This window comes from Hyperolius riggenbachi, chromosome 2 (assembly GCF_040937935.1).
Source record: "Hyperolius riggenbachi isolate aHypRig1 chromosome 2, aHypRig1.pri, whole genome shotgun sequence".
Taxonomy (NCBI): domain Eukaryota; kingdom Metazoa; phylum Chordata; class Amphibia; order Anura; family Hyperoliidae; genus Hyperolius; species Hyperolius riggenbachi.
Genome location: NC_090647.1, coordinates 396,712,798 through 396,733,100, shown reverse-complemented (window position 1 = coordinate 396,733,100; position 20,303 = coordinate 396,712,798). Strand labels below are relative to the sequence as shown.

Sequence of the window (20,303 nt, the reverse complement as noted above, 5' to 3'; positions counted from 1 at the left end):
CATATATTCCACATCCACACTGCCACAACAGATAGAAAAAGCGGGGGGCCCCCTTTAAAAATTCCTCTCTTCCCTTAACTTGATAGATATTAGGATAAGGAGATCCATGTATAATCAACAAGTTCCAGGTTATAAATAACTCTCCAGATAGCTTATAGCGTTACAGCCTTAAAGAAAACAGTACATGGATAGGTCTCACCCGCAAAGTAATGCTCTTTGGAACACAGGCAATTTTCCGCGCTCACTGTAAGAATTCCGTAACTGGATTCATCCGTGCGTGTACAATATTCGTGCATCCACTAGGTTCAGCAATTTCTTGTGCAGACCGGGTCCTGTATGACTTGGATCACCGGCCACTGCCAGGCAACAGCGCTGTAGGGAGTCGCACGCTGAACACGCCGGTTCTCCGTGCAGAGCAATGGCGGCAGCAGGAAGTGTGTATGCGATGGTCGTCACCAGTCAGCTGACCCGACTCCGCCCACCGACGCGTTTCACGCCCACCTTGGGCGTTTCATCAGGGTGTGGCCTAAGCGGCCGTGCGTTCAGTTAAGAACGATTCCTAAGCTCCGCCCCATATGTTACCACAGCAACCACTCTCATAGGACACATACGGGGATTATATTGAAACATGGCTATAGAAAAGAGCGATTAGGTAAAAACCACAAATATTCTATTCATATCATCATTGGCATCAATCAGAGTCTCATTCAATTTCAGGAATTCTCTTCTCCATATGAAATCACTTATGTAGTTTTATTTTAACAGAGTCCATATCTTGTTATGGCATTTAAAGTGACACTCACTGCGGATCCATCCACCCACATGCATTACCCTCACATAGACACTATTTATATCTATTGAGTTTCAAAAATGGGGATAGATCCAATTCTGCGTTTAAGCCATAGGGAGCCACAGTCCCCAATTTGTATATCCACATAGCCTCCTTGCAATAGAGGACCTCGTCAAAGTCCCCCCTCCTTGCTGAAAATTTTAAGGCATACAGTCCCTTAACTAAAGTGCCTTTTAAGCTATTATTATGAAACTCTCTGTAATGGTCATATATGATCCCCATAGTCTTTCCTCCTGTGATTTTTCCAAAGTGCTCCAATATTCGATCCTTCAAACACCTTTTTGTTTTACCCACATATATAAGTTTACATGGGCATGTAATGGCATATATTACTTTAGTTGTCTCACAATTAATGAAGGACCTAATTGTATATTCAGTTTTACCATCACTGCTGTGAAAGACATTAGTACGTTCCACATTAGGACATAGTTTGCATTTTGAACATTTAAACATGCCCACTGGTCTCCTACGGTCCAACCACGTTGAGGGATTCCTCTGAATTTCACTATGAACCAGATAGTCACCCAAATAATCATCTCATTACCCAGTGATACCCTTAACTTAGGTTGTGCTGTGCTCACTGCTCACTGGTAATAATCATCTCATTACCCAGTGATACCCTTCACTTACATTGCACTCTGCTCACTGGTATTAATCATCTCATTACCCAGTGATACCCTTCAGTGAGGTTGTACTCTGCTCACTGGTATTAATCATCTCATTAACCAGTGATACCCTTCAGTTACGTTGTACTCTGCTCACTGCTCACTGGTATTAATCATCTCATTACCCAGTGATACCCTTCAGTTAGGTTGCACTCTGCTCACTGGTATTAATCATCTCATTACCCAGTGATACCCTTCACTTAGGTTATACTGTGCTCACTGGTATTAATCATCTCATTTTGCAGTGATTCATTAGCAACATGTCTGGCAGGGTTCGTGGGGGTGTCAGGAAAGGGAGTTCCATTGCTTCAGCCACTTCTGGGACTACTCCACGACCAGGGAGAGGACGCACAGCTGTACGGGGTCGTGGTGCAGCAGAAAAGGGGCAGCACAGCCTGGGCTAAGTCAGCGGATGCCGTTATCACAATATTTTAAAACTTCTGGTCCCCGTGTGGTGGTTGAGCAGATGGATCCTGACGTATTGATGGACATCATGACTGCATCCCAGACCTCTACTGTGAGCAGCACACCAAGCAGCAGCAGCCAACGCCCCACACTTTCTGTGACATCCACCCCAGCAGCCAGTGGTCAGCAGCCTTCCCAGGATGACAGCGCTCTGTCCCTCAGTCCGGCATCTGGGAACATATTGATGGCTGAAGCTCAGGACCTACTGGGGACTGATATGGAGGAGATTCAGCTCGGGACAGAATCACAACTGTTATTGGATGATGTTGATGAGGAGGGGTCTGTGTCTGGGGATGTTGGGGCGGAAGAGAAGGTGGGGGTCCAGTCAGAGGAAGAGCTTGATTATGATGATGATGTTGTGGACCGTCCGTATGTGCAGCCTGAGTCCAGGGAAGAATGGTCGGAGCAGGATGACAAGTCGCCTAGGCAAGGATATCGCCATATGTCCGGCAGGGGCAGGTGCAGCAGGTGGGCATGCAGGAAGTAGACAGGACACTGCTTCAGCCGGCACCACCGCCATGCCACCCCCAAGCACAGATTGTTCCGCTACACCCTCTGCTAGCGGTAGCGTACAGAGCCACAGTAAATTGAAGTCACCGGTATGGAACTTTTTTGAGGTGTCAAGCCAGGACAAAAAATATGCAGTCTGCAACTTATGCAGCAAAAATTGAGCTGTGGGAAAAATCTGTCCAAGATGGGTACCTCATCCCTCCAGGGCCACCTGAAGGGCTGCCACTGCCCTCAGTATGAGGAGTTCAAGAGGAGGCAGGCACTGCAAGCAGGGGGTGCTGAGAGCACAAGGCCCACCACCACAGCAGCATCATCCCTCCCTCAGGGTCGTGAATCCCCCGCCGCAGCAGCAGTACTAGCACGCAATTGACCCCGAAATGCTCCACCAATACTTCTTTAACAGAAACAGCTCTTAAAGTATTACACCGTACTTACTTAACTCCAGATAGATATTATAAATATTCCTCGGACAAAGATCCCAATTGTTTCAGGAATTGTAACATTAGAGGCAGTTTCAGACATATCTGTTGGGATTGTCACATAGCCCAAGACACATGGGCAAAAGTATATAATTGGATGAGTTTAAAGATTAATAGAGAAAGCCCTCCTGAAATCACAAATGCCCTACTTAATCTTCCACTACCTCTTCTCACGAGAAATGAAAATCGTCTCCTGACAAAAATTTGCACGGCTACATAACAAACGATAGCGGCACAGTGGCGTAAACAAGACATCCCATGGCAGGTTATTATTCAGAAAATTAACACAATCTGTCTAAATGAATATCTCACCAGCCTCCTGAAAGAAAATACCACTGCCTTTCTAATAACATGGGATCCTTGGCTTCATTCACTTGAGGGAAAACACTTACTGTCTCAGATAGAAACAGTAGGTACATAAATCTGGTTGGAATAGTAACCCTATCACTAGAGCTTTTCCCACAAGCTGCAAACACCATCCCATTGTATTTTATCTAAACTTCCACTCTCTCTCAAGCTTCAGATCTACCTCTACAGCTGCTTTAAAGTTGCATCCACATAGAACTCCAAATCTACACAACCTCGCTGTTCCTCTTAATGTTTAATTACTATGTTTTTCTTTATGGTATTATTGTATTGCAAAAGAAAGGAAACAATTGTTGTCATTTTATGTCTAATTATATCTGTGTAACGATCGGTGTCAGCACACAGAGAGAATCTGATTATTGGTGATCTGTAGTATCACCAAGAATACAGATTATACCTGATTATTAATGATCTGCAAAATCACCGATAATCCAAGTACAACTAACCTCTGGACACCTTTATAGTGTGAGTGTTTGGTGCAACAGTAAAGACTTTGAGTAAGACCACCCGAGGAGCAGGTGGTCTTTGGCAGTACGGGCGATACCGCCTTTTGAGAAGTACAACAACCTTCCAGCAGCCTGAGACCTCCAAAGGGGCGGAGTCCCAGGGTGAAGGTGGATGTCACTAGCAGGTCTGGAGACTATCTCTTAAAGGGAGAGATAGCTCTCTAGGTCGGGCAAGCCAGGTCGGCAACACACAGACAAAGTACAAAGGCAGAAGACTGATTCGGTATCCAAGGCAGGCAGGGTTTGGCAACAGGTAATCAGATATACGTAGGTACCGAATCAGAAAGCAGAGGGGTAGTCAGGAATGCAATAGGTCATAACAGATATCAACAATGCCTAGTCTTGGGTGTGAGGTCCGTGGTCTCGACACCCTGGAACTAGTCTGGAGTATAATATGATGGTACAGAGTATTCCTAGACTTGTGTGTGAGGTCCGTGGTCTTGACACCCTGGAACTAGTCTGGAGTATAACATGAATGATAACATAGAGTCCCTAATCTTGGGTGTGAGGTCCGTGGTCTCGACACCCTGGAACTAGTCTGAAGTATAACACAATAATACACAGAGGTAATCTGGCTCAGTGTGAATTCCCAGGTCCTCCTGGTTCTAACACACTGTTGGATCTGACTAAGGTCTGAGTGCTTCCACATAAGTGTTCGCAACGGCAGACAACCTGAGACTGGCCAGCAGTGACTATATATAGAGCAGCGCTCTCCGGCGCCACCCATCAGCGATCAACCAATAGCCACTTGCCTTGAGGTCAGCTGACCAACCTGGTCGGCTGATCCCTCCTTGTTTGTCATAAAGGTTCTGTCAGCGCGCGCGCGTGTATTCCTCAACCTGTGTGAACTAACAGACCCAGCCACACCAGACGCATGCTGCTGCGGACAAACCGCCGCGCTGGACGCGGAATCAGCCGCCTTGCCGGCAGTACACGCGGTGGCTTTTCCGCATTCTCTCAAAATTTGGTTATATACGCAGCTGCCATGAATATTGTTGCAAGACCTGATATATATATATATATATATATATATATATATATATGACGATATTGTCTTTTCCTTTTTGTTGACTTTATATCTTAATAAAATACTTTGAAAGTAAAAAAGATGTTGGGAACTTCAGTGGTGTTCTTTTTCACATATTTTGGGCTTGCCTGAAAATTTAAGGTTGGAAAATTCAAGGCAGGAATGGAAGGAGGAGCATTCCTGGGCAAGAATTTTTTTTTTCCCTCCATTGACATCCCTTTTACCCCCAAGATTTATCTTCTCCGTACAATTTGATTCTCTTTCAAGTCCTATAAAAGATGTGTGCTCATTCATCTTATCAACACCACTAAGGCGATTATTCCTTACCTCTGGAAGACAAAATCCCCACTGTCACTTGGTGGTGGGATAGAGTCAACCGTATAGCGGATATGGAGGAGATTGCTCTGATTTCCCAGAAAAGGACTGAGCTATATATTAGAATTTGGGCATTGTGGTAAATTCTGTGACTCACAAGACTATAAGTCTGCCTTTCAGATTCCTTGTGTTGTGCCCTGGAGTGCTACTTTTGTCTGATATGCCCTTTTATATTCTGTTTAATAATCTACATGCTCTTTCTCTGCTCTTTTTTTTTTTTTTTTTTTTTTTTTTTTCAGGGGCTGTTAGAGTGCACATTATACTGCTTGTTGTAACCGTATCTCCTGCAACATATGCTATTTATACTTGTTGTTGCCTTCTTTTTTGCTAATAAAGCTGTAAAGTGGAAAAAGAGCCATCATAGGTTCACTTGAAGTCTCTTAAAGAGGCAACATTAAACTCTGCTAGCATTGGGCTAATTTGAAGGTGTTCAGTAAATTGAGTAGTGGGGTGATACAATACAACTGTAAGGCACCACCCTCCCCCACTCTCAGTAAAGATGGGGTTTATAAGGTTGAAACTCTAGGCACGCTCGATCCATAAGAAACCCTCCACTCTGAGCCCCCTCTAACCCCCTGAGCCCGGGGGAGTCCCCGGGCAGTTTTCCTCAACCTGGGCAGGTGCTGGGTGCCCAACTACCCTTAGGCTGGCGTAATACCACTCTTTAGCCTTAGGACCCTGTTGGGCCTTCACATCCGCTCACCTCATTTCTCAAAGTGAGAGGGGAAATGCATAATTCACATTCCGGTGTAATGTCTGATTGCGCTGCCCGGAAACTCCCTTCCACACTGAGTAGCACGCATGCTCAGTGTGAAGTGAATTATGCTGCTGGGGGTAAAATAATAAATATCTCCGCTTCCACACATCATATACTGACCAAATTTTCAGGGTAGGGAGAGGATCCCCCGAACCACATCTATGCCAAATTGCAGCCTCCGAGACCCGCTGGTTCAGGAGATAGATTACAGAAACCTATCTCGGGAACCAGTGGGTCTCAGGGGCTATAATTTGACATAGAGGTAGTTCGGGGGGTCCCCTCCCTACCCTGAAAATTTGGGGAGTGTAGGATGTGAAGAAGCAGAGATATTTAGTATTTAACCACCAGCAGCATAATTAAATAGGAACTGTGGCCGCACAGTCTCCTACTGCGCATGCGAGGCAGCGCAAATCCAAAGGCAGCGTAATCAGACACAACACCAGCCCTCCTTGTTAGTGTCCCTGCAGTAGCACTTCCCGGTTCAACTTGTCAAGTCTTCATATAGGGTACGTACTGCATGCGAGCAGTAGGGATGATCAATGAGATGCAAATTGTTCCAAAATTATGCAATTTTTATGCAAATGTATGCAGTTTGAAAATGGACCAATCAATTTAAACCCAGGTTTAGATTGATTGGTCCATTTTCAAACTGCATACATTTGCATAAAAATTTGCATAAATTTGCATCAACCCTGAAAAATTTGCATATATGTGATCATCCCTAGCGAGCAGCCATTAATAGTAAAGTTCAAAGAATGGAAATCCCCATCTACAGCAGATCTTTTCTCGCATCAAGGCCAAGGTGATAGGCCTGAGGGTCCTATGCTTTTGTAGAGTTATGGGAGCTAGGTCTGAGTATATATGTATTAATACTGGTGCCCCTGGGAGAGTTAAGTCCCGAGCAGTTGCACGTATCATGTCCTTGGCCTAAAAATAATGGAGTTTAAAGCAAACCTGAACTAAAAATTAAAAGTCAAAATAAACATGCACAGTTCATACTTACCTCCCATGTAGTCTACTCCTCAATCTTTTTTTCCTCTCCAGCGTCTTGTTTGTTCACTGTGATCGATGGAATCCCTCCGTCCATTTCACCATAACAACCTCCTGGTCAGGACGCTGTTAAACTGTAACACCCCCCACTTGAGCCATAGGGAAACATGAACATTACCTTGCACATCAGTTGTCCTTTCAGTTGTAACTGACAGCAACTGACATTTCAGTTCTGACAAAATCTTGTCAGAAATGAAAGGCATCATAGCAAGAAGAAAATGGTGAGCTTTTAAGAGGAACTGACAGCGAGGCAACTATGTAATATTCATTTGCATGTACATCATGTGTTTATCTTAAATAATTTTACTCGGTTCAGGTTCCCTTTTAAGGATCAGGTATTTAAGTATATCGTGGGCTCTTAGTTTACCCAATGTGCAGTAAATCCTATCCTGGTGGAGAATCTCAAGATCAACCTGCAGTAAGAGGGCCATGAATAAATTGGTAGCAACCTCTTTTAATGAAGTTAAGGACTCGGGTATGCCTCTTATTTGTAAGTTGGAGTGGTGACCTCTGTTCTCAAAGTGTTTAAGGCGTAATTCGACAGCAAGCAACCTACCCTCCATGGATGAAACCTGCTGCCTTTCCTTATCCACTGCATAAGCCATTGTCATCATACGGGATTCAAGCTCTCGCACTCTCTGCCCGATCTCGTGCATTTGCACCTTGATGTCTTTCACTGCCTCTGATGGCTCAGACTTGAGCAGTTAATGTCTCTTAGTAGTTCTTTTTTGTCCCAAGGAGGAGCAGTGTCTGAGTTTTAAGACCGAGTTGGAGGATCAGCCCCAGCTTTTTTTTGAGCACTTGAGCCCTTTTCGCTCTGCTGAGAGCTTCCAGACATGACATTTGTCATCCGTGCTGGAGTGCTGAGAAGCTCAGCAGCATCTGTTGAGTAGACAAATTATGCTTCTTCGGTTTCCACCGAGGTCTATGGGACAGAGCCTGATGGTCCATAGGTGGATCTTCTTTACAGTAGCACTGTTTTCTGACTTAATCAGCTTAATCAGCTGAGGTTCTGGTAATGCTGCTTAAGATCTTTTTTAGTTTCAGATTTGTGCAAGGGCTGTGTCTTGCTGGGCATCTGCACCTCTGTGGATTAGGTGCCATCTTGGCTTCCCCCTGCCTTGCTCTTCCGAGCAACAAACTTGGTAATGCCAGGGTCCGTGTAATCCGTGATTTTGTTTGGGACCCATACTTTGGTGACCAGCAGCTTTTGTAGCAAGCGGGGAGGGAGAATAAGGGGTGATGAGCCAGTGAGGGGTGCTTTATTGGTCACTCAGAGTTGAACTAATCCTCCATGCATCCTCTCAATGGCATGTCCAGGCTCCGCCTTAGTAGTAAAATAGATTTTAGAGGTGGTTTAGAGTTGAAGCCTATGTCGTATGACACTTCTTTTTGGTTTTTTTTTCCTTTTTTTTTTTGTGACTGAATCAAAAACAATAACAGTGTTTTGTTTTTTTTTCTTCTTCTTTAACCGCTTCCAGGTTACGCTAATTGAAATCTTCTTCCTGTTTGGGACCTGTCATCACTGCCAGGGTGTAGATTTCAATTAGCACGTCGCACACTACTGCTAACTGCCCCACTGCAGCCCACTTGTCTTGTTGTCCGTATGACTTGGTCTGGAGCCGATTTCATTGGCTCCTGACCCTGTGATCACTGTGAGCCAGTCTCACTGGATCACGCGAGTGAGCTTCAGGAGCGGGAGAGCGGTGCGATCAGCGGGTCCGTGTGGTGTGAACGGTGTACTGAAGTGGTAAAAGGGTTCATGGATAGGGCAGCACCATTACTTACACTACAAGGTGCTGCTCCTCTGGCCCCTGGTTCGTCCAGCTTCTCAAGTTTTCTGCAGCTTCTGCTGGCACATGTAATTCCAGCTACGGTCATGCAGACGCCGTGATGCACGCTGGGAGGGGTAGTCCCGGAGATGCAAGTACATCACTGTACTCCCATTTCCTGGACTACATCTCCCGGCATACATTGCGGTGCATGCATGTGACCCTCAGCAGGAATTACAGATGCCCCCAGAAGCTGTGGTTAGAGAAGATGGAGGATCCAGAACAGGCGAGAGGAGCAGCATCCTGTATGTAAATAATGGTGTCCCCCATGATCCTCCATACCGCCAGCTGCACACACCATTACTAACCTCCATTCTGGGGAGGTTAGTTTTTTTGTTTGTTTTTTTTTTAAAGTAAAAAAACACTGCTCAGTACACTTTTAAGGGGAAAACAACCCCACGGTTAGAAGTGGTGAAAACTTAAGGCCGGTTACACACCATGTAATTTTCACTTAGGGCCCTTTCACACTGAGGCGGAGCGGTGTTTTTACTGGACCCACCACCGCTGTGCAATGAGTCTATGGAGACTTTCATACTGCTACGTTACGGCAGGGAACACCTTGCAATAGTGCGGTGTTCCCTGAAGGCCTGTTTTTGACGGTGCGATATGGTGCGTCTGGTGTGACTGCGTCGGGCGCACTGTATCACTGAAGCTGGTTTCCAGTGTGAAACCAGCCTCAAGATCCCGCTTGAGCGTGAGATCCAAGATATATTAAAGTGGTTTGAAACTCTGACATAACATTCAATAAAAATGTTTTCCTACTTTTTATTACTCATACAGTTATCGTATTTGCTTTTGTGCACACATAATATTATCTGTTTACAAATTGCAAGTTTTCAAAGTGTAGTTTATCTTGCCCTGAAAGCTGGCATTGCATTTTATTATTTTTCTATTATAACTGCTTTTTAATATATTAAAATCTTCTAATGAGCGATGCTGAACACGGTGTGTGACTGAAGCAGAGAGAGTTTCTCAGGGAGTGTTTGTTTACATTCCAGTGTTGATATAGTTGTGTTTAACAAGTAAAAAAGATACTGTTATCTCCAGTTTGGATGCGGATTTGAAGCTGAATAGCAGGAGAAAGTGCTTTCTTTAACCATTTTAGTGATGTTCTGCTAGAATTTTTTTCTGGGACAGTAGCTTTCAAGCTGTGAGGAATCTTTTAGAGCAAAGTAGAAATGCTGGCTTTCAGACCACTTTAAGATCTGACAGTAATATAGAAGAACACACACATACAATTTTCAAAGCATGCCATGTATGACTATTTAACAGACGCCATGAAATCATGGACTGATACGGCAGATTATTTATCAGATCCACGGTGACCGTAAACGTTATGGCTGCAGTGTAGTGTGTACTCAGCCTTGACTACACCTCTTAACACATATGCTGTATATGAACCCACATGTCAAAGCCACATAAACCCTACACTTAACCGCATGCGCAGGATTTTACTACCTCTGCATTCACCCCTGGGGTATACACTTAAACCCGCATTGCACATCCCTGAATTACCTACTTTCCGATATTCTTGTATTATCCTCTGATTTTCACTGTACCCAATGGACACCATTCTGCTAGTAGCCTATACATTTTACAGAGCCATACACAAAATGTAACGAGTATCCACAGTTTATTCAATTCCTGGTTATAATTTCTTAAAGAGGAACTCTAGTGACATTTAGCTGAATGTATTAACTTATTCAGGATACCCACTTGTATGTGAGTTATCTTGGTTTCAGCATCTGAAACACGTCCTATATCTATATATTGCTGTGTATTGGTATGTAATCTTGCCCTCCCAGTGATGTCACAGCCTAGGTTTTTCATTCTGCAGAAATTCTTCTCCCAGTGGACTCTGGATGGTATTATTTCTACTGACTTTGTAACAGAGTAAACAAACATTCTGCAGTGATGTACCTGCCAGGATTCAAGATGCCACCACCTGTGATAAATTTTAGAATGTAAACCATGTAGAGGAAGGATTTTGCAATAGGGAGACCCTGACTAAATAATTTAATAAGTAATATTGTAATAAAAAAGCTATTTTGTTAATTATTCAGTAAAGTTATTTACTTTTACGGATTTATTTTATTCTCTTTCAGAGGCTTCTGAAATCATGAAAAGCATTGGAGAAGCTATACAGTATTTGCATGCACTCAATATCGCCCACAGAGATGTGAAAGTATGTAAGGTAGTACGTAGAACTGTTTGTTACAGAAAAAGTGATCTGTATAAGTAGAAGGTTAATATGTCTTACTTACTTACATACTTTATTGTATGATATTTTCCTTTGTTACCCCACTCCCCCGATTATTTAAACTATTTAGTGGTATATGAGCAGATGCAAAAAGCACATATTGGTTTGTTACATAGTTTGGTTAGTAGACATTTGTCCAAGTTCAACACAGAAAAAATAAAAAAAATATGCCAGTTCTAGAGAAAGGATCCTTATAATGCTTGGGCCAGTTAGCCTTAACCTTCTTGGCGGTAACCCCGTGTGTGACACGGGGTAAGCCGCCGGAGGGTGTCGCTCAGGCCCTGCTGGGCCGATTTACATATTTTTTTTTTCAAACACGCAGGTAGCACTTTGCTAGCTGCGTGTTTCGTCTGATCGCCGCCGCCGATGCGCCGCTACCCGCCGCGGATACAGGCCCCCTCCCGCATACCCCTTGCGCAGCCTGGCCAATCGCCGCCAGGCTGCGCTATGGGGTGGATCGGGACTTCGTGTGACGTCATGACGTCCATGACGTTGATGACATCACTCCATTCGTCGCCATGGCGACGGGGAAGCCCTCAAGGAAATCCCGTTCAGAACGGGATTTCCTGGGCAAGCGGCACCGGCGGCGATCGGAGGGGACGGGCGGACGCCGCGGGGAGGAGGGAAGCATGTAGCTAGCGCTGGGCTAGCTACATGCTAAAAAAAAAAAAAAGTGAAAAAAAAACCTCTCGCGGCTGCGCAGCCGCGGGAATTATACCGCCAGGGGGGTTAAACGAGAAAAAAAATAATTTCTCCATCCAGATTGTAGTCAGATAAATATCCCTGTATTAACTCTGCTGGGAATTGCATAGTAATTATAGCCGTGGATGTCATTCAATGCAAGGGGTGCATCCAAATCCACTACTTAAAACGAACCTCCAGACTAAAAATCTACTTAGCAGCCTTTGGATTGGTGTTTCTTTAACAGTTTCACAGCATCAGAACGTTGTTTTTCTTACCAAAGCCTAATTTCTGGCTGTACAGAAGCTAAGCTCCACCCTATCAAAGAAAACTGCCTGGGCATTTATACCCTGAGGCCGTGCAAAGCATGATGGGATTTCTGATGTTGCTGTTCTCGTTGCTTAGCAACTGGGAGGGGTGATCAGGACACAGGACAGTTGAAACTGTGACTCATGCTCCCTGTCACCTCCTTTCAACCAAAAAGATGGCTGCCCTCATGAAATCAAACACATTTGCCTGTTCTTTTAAAACGGGGTGGGTAAGAGATTAGATTACCTAACTAATGTAACTTTTTTTAACTATCAATTTTTTATTGAACATTTTTAACAGTAAAAAATATTATAACAGTACAATATATTATACAGAAGTAGGTTCAAAAAATAAGCTTGCATACTGTATAGTCATATACAGTAGTACTGTAAAGGCATATTCAGAGATCTGAAGATGAAACTTTTCAATTACTACCTTTTGGCCTCGCCAAACTATATATATATCAATTTTTGAGACATCCTAGATCTCAATGGATGGTTAACCACACATAAAATATAGATATAACATAGTAACTTAATTAGTGGCAATATTATGCAAAGCTATTTTACTCTGCAGAGCTGCCCCTATTAGGGTCAGAATTTAAACAGAAAGAACCGTCCCAACAGGTGTCCCAAAACAAAATGAGAAGAATAAGGGTACAAGAATCCTGGTCACTTATTCGGTTAATAGTGATGTTTAAATTATAATGTGGAGTAGTGGTAATAGTGGTAATGTTAGGGGTTTTGTCTTTTTTTTTTTTTTTTGCCTTATCTTAATCAGGGATTGTCATAGTAAATATGTTCTCAGTGACGTTGCTCTTATTCCTCACGATATTTTCTAATTCTAGGTTATATTTAGTCGCATGGATTATATGAGTTATTGAGGGAATGTCTGAGCTTTTCCAATGGGTGAATATGAGATATCTGGTTGATGCTAGGATCTGGAATACTACTAATCTATCTTTTAAGGGAATGAGATCCAGATCAATATTTAACAGAGCTAATTGCAGTGATAATTAAAAGGGAGCTTTTATTACCTTTTCCAATAAATCTTGTATTTCTAACCACAGCGGTTTAATTTTTGGGCATTCCCATATGGTGTGTAAGAGGGTTCCTATTAATTCACATCCTCTCCAACAGAGATTTGAGGCCAAGGGGTCAAAGGAAGCAATTTTACGAGGCAACACATACCATTTTATGTGCTGCTGCCATGCACCACTAGCTATTATGCCACTACAATAGCTATATACTTTTGGAAAAAAAATTCTGAGGTGTCTGGGTTGAAAACTGTGCTGTCCCAGTTGTGCATTGGACACAATGTGGGCTTCACGACTGCTGTCCGGAACCTCCTGCTCTTGGTGTTTATTTACTGCTGTGCTACCAACGTTAGGTACCATGGCCCCGTTACATTGCCTGCTGCCAAACGTCACTCCTCCTCCTCCTGCTCCTCCTGCTGCTGCTGTATTTAACCTCCTGCTGTCTGTAGTTCCACCGCCAGGGTCCACAGAATTATGCGCTGCTGCCATGTGCCACTAGCTATTACACCACAAATTTAGCTATGCAGGTGTTGAAGAAAAATTTTTACAACAGTAGAGTTCTGTAAGAGAAAAAAACATTAAGTTGGGTACAAGAGGAAGAATATGAACACAAAACAAAACAAAAAAAGATGATGGTGGTGGTGGTGGTGAAGAAGGTGAAGAAGAAGAACCAGGTGAAGAAGAAGAACCAGGTGAAGAAGAAGAACCAGGTGGAGAAGAAGAACCAGGTGGAGAAGAAGAACCAGGTGGAGGAGGAGGAGGAGGATTAAGAGAAGAAGAACCAGGTGAGGAAGAAGAACAACCACCAGGTGAAGAAGAAGAACTTGAAGAACCACATGCAAATGATGATGATGATGATGATGATGATGATGATGATGATGATGATGATAATAAAGATTGATGATGAGAAAGAAGATGGTAAAACAGAAAAAGAAGACGGTGAAGAAAAAGATGGAGAGAACAAAAAGAAGGTGAAGACAGTGAAGAAGACTAAACAAGAAATGCATAAAAAAAGTTTTCCATCAAATTTTAATGTGATTTCCCTTTAAAGCGTACCCAGACCAAACATTTTTTTTATTAAAAATATTTAGTTGCACCACTCTAACACATACAAAGATAAATAAACACTCCTTCAAACCTATGAGCATTTCAGTGCATGCTTTTCACCCTTCACTTTTCATACTAGAGTTATTCTGGGGGCAGCCATTAGCAATTCCTCCATTGCCTGACACCACCTACTCCACCAGTTTGCCGGATTCTTCTCGGCAATTTGAAATGAAGGGGAGGGGTTCCTCCAATAAATGTAAAATATTGTATATTTGTCGTCATGCAGCTGAAAAGACTGCTATTTATTATTATAATTTAGAAAATAGATTTTATTTCTGAAATCTTATATTTTTAATTTAAAAAAAGCCATCTGAATTCGCGAACACAAATTTTTTTCCAAATTTAGTTGCCGATTACGAATCGAATTCGAATCGAATTCGGTGATTGTGATCAAATTCGAATCCGAATTTGCCCTGGACCCGAATTTGAATGTACTCGAATCGAATTTGGATACAGTCGAGCATCCCTGGTAGGTAGTAGAAATCTGACAGAACCAACAGGTTTTGGACCAGTCCATCTCTTCTTTATTCTTTATAAAGACAATCCCTGAAAAGGATTTATACAAAGGTTGGCCAACCTCCCTGGTTGCTGCACACGTTTTTAGCAATTAGGCGGAGCAACTGCCTTTCACTAAGTGCTTTTAAAGGGCAACTGAAGTGAGAGGGAAATGGAGGCTGCCGTATTTATTCTCTTTTAAGCAATACCAGTTGCCTGGCTGTCCTGCTGATCCTCTGCCTTTAATTCTTTTAGTCATAGGCCCTGAACAAACATATGCATATCAGATGTTTATGACATTATTTTAAGATCTGACAAGATTAGCTGCATGCTTGTTTCTGGTGCTATTCAGACACTACTGCAGCCACATAGATCAGCAGGGCTGCCAGGCAACAGGTATTGTTAAAAATAAATAAATAGATATGGCAGCCACCATATATCTCTCACTTCAGTTGTCCTTTAAAAATAAAGAAAATTCTGAGAATCCCCTTTAAGGAGATGGGTTAGTCAAAAACCTGTAAGTTCTGTCAGATTTCTACTACTTATTGTAAGTTACAGCAACATAGGAGAAAAGTAATTTATGGGTCATTTTATTCTTAAAGAAGCATACTTCCTACTTGTATGTATTTACATTACTTAATTTTTTTTCAGTTTTCACAAAAGCGGTCCTTGTAATTAATTAACCATTTCAGCCCGCAGGGATTTTTCACCATGTGCAACAGAGCAATTTTCACCTCCCATTCATTCGCTAATATCTTTATCACTAATTAGCACAATGAATTGATCTATATCTTGTTTTTTCTGCCACTAATTAGGCTTTCTTTGGGTGGTTCATTTTGCTAAGAATTCTTTTTTTTTTTCTAAATGCATTTTCACAGGAATATTGAGAAAAAATTGAAACAAATCATTATTTCTCAGTTTTCAGCCATTATAGCTTTAACCCTCCTGGCGGTCAATTAAAACTGCCAGTGGGCAGCGCAGCACTATTTTTTTAAATTTTTTTTTTTAAATCATGGAGCTAGCCTAGCGCCAGCTACATGACAGCCGCTGTGCAGCGGCATCTCCCCATCCTCTTCGATCGCCTCCGACAATCAAGCCCATCTGGAAATCTGAACGGGATGAGGGAGGGAGTCCCGATACACCCCTCAGCTCTGCCTGGCACTGATTGGCCAGGCAGCACATGGGGGGGGCAGTGCGGTCTGGGGGGGGCAGTGCGGTGGGTAGCGGCGAATCGTTGCGTAGCAGCGGTGATCGGGCAGTACACGCAGCTAGAAAAGTGCTAGCTGCGTGTACCAAAAAAATTATGCAAATCGGCCCAGCAGGGCCTGAGAAATCCTCCTGCACGGCATAGCCCGAGCTCAGATCGAGCTTACCGCCAGGAGGGTTAAATTAATACATGCTACCATAATTAATACCTATATATTTTATTTGCCCATTTGTCTCGGGTATTACACCATTTAAATGTTGTCCCTATCACACTGTATGGCGCCAATATTTTTTGGGGAAGTAAAGGTGCAGTGTTTCAGTTTTGCGTCCATCACTATTTACAAGCTTATAATTTAAAAAATGTTCGTAATATACTTTCTCCACATGCATATTTTAAAAGTTCAGACCCTTAGGTAACTGTTTTATTTTTTTAATTGTAATTTTTTTTTCCATTAAACATTTTTGGAGGTAATTTTTGGTGTGGGAAATAAGTTAAATACCCACGTGTTATCCATACCCACGTGTTCTAAAATGACAATGTACAAATAATGTGTAAGTAGCTGTGTAAACATTTTCCTGCTTTTCATGTTAAATATCGGAGGCAAAAGCTTTAATTTATTGATTATAGGATTTAGCTACAGTGGGTTGCAAAAGTATTCAGCCCCCTTGAAGTTTTCCACATTTTGTCAGAGGTGCCTGGCTCTTCTACTGACCGCATATGCTATTGCTCCGTTGTTATTGGCTGATGAAGCGGGATCAAACCTGCGAAATGCGTTGCATATTTGGAGTTCATAAATAAAATATATTGACTGTGTTTACTACAGTCGTTGTGTGTCTACTTGGAGGAGGTAAGTCCACCACTACCTCCTCTATTTACCAAGAATTTGGTTTTTAAGCTCATTTAGCTTCCTTTTATCCTTTTGGCGCCTCTGTTCTCCTGCATAACCTTCTTCCACGTAGTTGCTGTGTCCCCCCACATGGCTTGTGGCAAACTGCAAACGGGACTTCTTATGCTTTCTGTTAACAATGCCTTTCTTCTTGCCACTCTTCCATAAAGGCCAACTTTGTACAGTGCATGACTAATAGTTGTCCTATGTACAGAGTCTCCCACCTGAGCTGTAGATCTCTGCAGCTCGTCCAGAGTCACCATGGGCCTCTTGACTGCATTTCTGATCAGCGCTCTCCTTGTTCGGCCTGTGAGTTTAGGTGGATGGCCTTGTCTTGGTAGGTTTACAGTTGTGCCATACTCCTTCCATTTCTGAATGATCTCTTGAACAGTGCTCCGTGGGATGTTCAAGGCTTTGGAAATCTTTTTGTAGCCTAAGCCTGCTTTAGATTTCTCAATAACTTGATCCCTGACCTGTCTTATGTGTTCTTTGGACTTCACGGTGTTGTTGCTCCCAATATTCTCTTAGACAACCTCTGAGGCCTTTACAGAGCAGCTGTATTTGTACTGACATTAGATTACACACAGGTGCACTCTATTTAGTCATTAGCACTCATCAGGCAATGTCTATAGGCAACTGACTGCACTCAGGGCTGAATAATTATGCACACACCACTGTGCAGTTATTTATTTGTAAAAAATGTTTGGAATCATGTATGATTTTCGTTCCACTTCTCATATGTACACCACTTTGTGTTGGTCTTTCATGTGGAATTCCAATAAAATTGATTCATGTTTGTGGCAGTAATATGACAAAATGTGGAAAACTTCAAGGGGGCCGAATACTTTTGCAACCCACTTTAAAGACTCGCCCCCTCCCCCCCTTTTTTTATTTTATCTATCTTTTCTAAAAACACTATAATCTTCCAAATTTGCCATCCAATTATGGCTAGCATCCATCCATGTTTCTGTTACACCTACAATATCATAGTCATTATCTCTTATCTGCAACTCCAGTTCACCAATCTTATTTGAAAGACTTCTAGCATTGTTTAGCATGCATTTTATATTATCACCACACTTTACTTTTTTGTAGCACTTAATGAAGCAGTAGGAGGTTTAATCACCTCCTTATGATTTGTCCCCTCCTTATTCCTTGAGCTTCATTCAGGATTGAAGTCTGAGGAAGGCTTCATAGTCAAAAGCTTACTCCTTTTCTTTTAAGATGGCCTATAAAATGGTATTATCCTGATTCAAAACGTGTTTCTTTTACGGATGGCTAACACGGTACAATACTCCACTGCTGCTACTTTTTTGAAATAGAGAGCGTGACTGTTGGTTTTTAAGAGACAGAGTACAATAGGTTTAGGTGCCAGCTATAGAGTGCTAGGGGTTAAATAATTTATTTCATTTTCAGCTAAATAGTTTGTGAGGCATTCCTTTATTGTGTTGTAAATATTATCCATTAATGGAAACATAAGGTAAAACTATCTGCTTAAACTCCTCCTTAAATGGTGACTACAGGCATGTATGGGCAGGAGTCCTCATGCTTGCTGCTCCTCCTGTTCACTGCCTCCCCCACCATTTATCTGCAAGTTGGCATTACTGTGCACACGTCAGCCTGTCAACATGCCTCATTAATTGTGCTTCCATGGCCAGGGAGCACTCTGCGCATGTGCACTAGTTTAACCATTTTCACCTTTTGGACATGACTTTCACGTCCAAAAGGCTGTTATGTACGCTCTCGCGTGCGATCGTGCGCGCGCTGGCGTGCTCTCATGCCACCCCCTCCCCACAGTAGCCCGGAGATCAATGAATGGGAACGTGTTCCCAATCCTTAATCTAAGTCCCCAATAGGAAAATCGACGGCTTCTTTTCAGAGACCATGGTCTTTCTGAAACAAAAAAAGCGTCCTTTGTAGTTCCTGTGAGCGAACGTGCTCGCTCACAAGATAGAAAAACAAAAATCTCACTGTGGCCATCTTGTGGCCAAATATTTAAAACAAGCACATACATTTTTATCACACATAGACACAATAAATTACATGTACCTCCCACACACAAAAAGTACCCAAATAAATGTTTTAACTAGAAAAAAAAAAAGACAAGGGTCTGAACTTTTTTAATATGCATGTGAAGAGGGTATACAACTAATACATTTTAAATAAGCTTGTAAATAGTGATGGACGCAAAACTAAAAAAAAATGCACCTTTATTTCCAAATAAAATATTGGTGCCATATATTGTGATAGGGACTTAATTTAAATGCGTAATAACCAGGACAAATGGGCAAATAAAATGTGTGGGTTTAAATTATGGTAGCATGTATTATTTTAAAGCTATAATGGCCGAAAACTGAGAAATAATTAAGTTTTCATTTTTTTCTTAATATTCCTGTTAAAATACATGTAGAAAAAAAAATAATTCTTTGCAAAATGTACCACCCAAAGAAAGCCTAATTGGTGGTGGAAAAAACAAGATATAGATCAATTCATTGTGATAAGTAGTGATCAAGTTATTGGCAAATGAATGGGAGGTGAAAATTGCTTGGATGGATAAGGTGAAAAACAACTGAAGGCTGAAGTGGTTAAGTAGCTCTACATGTGCTGAACACTCCTGACCACAGCACTAGTATAGAAGATATGTCAAAGCTTCCATTGTAGTGGAGGCAATTGTAGTAGCGGCCTGCAGCGTGTCGAGTACCCGCGGGTAACCCGAAATGCGGTTCGGGTACCCGAATTGATTTTTGGTGCGGGTAGGCTTGCGGGTAGCGGTCTGCGGGTGTGGGTAGTGAGGAAGGGAAGCAGCGCCAGGAGGGGCAGTTGATACAGCGGCAGGGAGGGGGGCCAGAACTCCCTCACCTGGGTCCCCTCCTTCAGCTCTCTCCCGCTCCAAAATAGCGGCGGCGCTGCAGGTGGGCGGGCGGAGGATTACTCACCTTCTAACTTTCATTCCAAGCGCTGGCAGCGTCCCCTCGGCACAGGTCTCTGCCTTCAATGCCACCCACTGTGCTTCCTGATTGGCCTAAGCACAGTGGGCGGTATTGAAGGTGGAGACCTGTGACGAGGGGATGCTGCCGGCGCTTGGAACGCCGAAGTTAGAAGGTGAGTAATCGCCCGCCTGCAACGCCGCTGCTATTCTTAAGGAGGGGACCCAGGTGAGAGAGGAGGGGGGGCTCTGGCCCCCACGGGGACAACTATGCTGGCTACACTAGGGGACAACTATGCTAGCTACACTGGGGGACAATTATGCTAGCTACACTGGGGGACAATTATGCTAGCTACACTGGGGGACAATTATGCTAGCTACACTGGGGGACAACTATGCTGGCTACACTGGGGGACAACTATGCTGGCTACACTGGGGGACAACTATGCTGGCTACACTGGGGGACAACTATGCTGGCTACACTGGGGACAACTATGCAAATTTTCGAAGAAAA

At 43.0% G+C, this 20,303-nt stretch overlaps 1 protein-coding gene across 1 annotated transcript in view; it reads left to right on the top strand.

The window, feature by feature from the left end:
- Positions 1-20,303, top strand: part of MAPKAPK2 (MAPK activated protein kinase 2) — a 378,176-nt gene that overhangs the window by 183,518 nt on the left and 174,355 nt on the right. Inside the window, exon 4 of the mRNA XM_068266238.1 lies at positions 10,988-11,114. Coding sequence (XP_068122339.1) covers positions 10,988-11,114 — 127 coding nt within the window. The remainder of the gene's footprint in view (positions 1-10,987; positions 11,115-20,303) is intronic.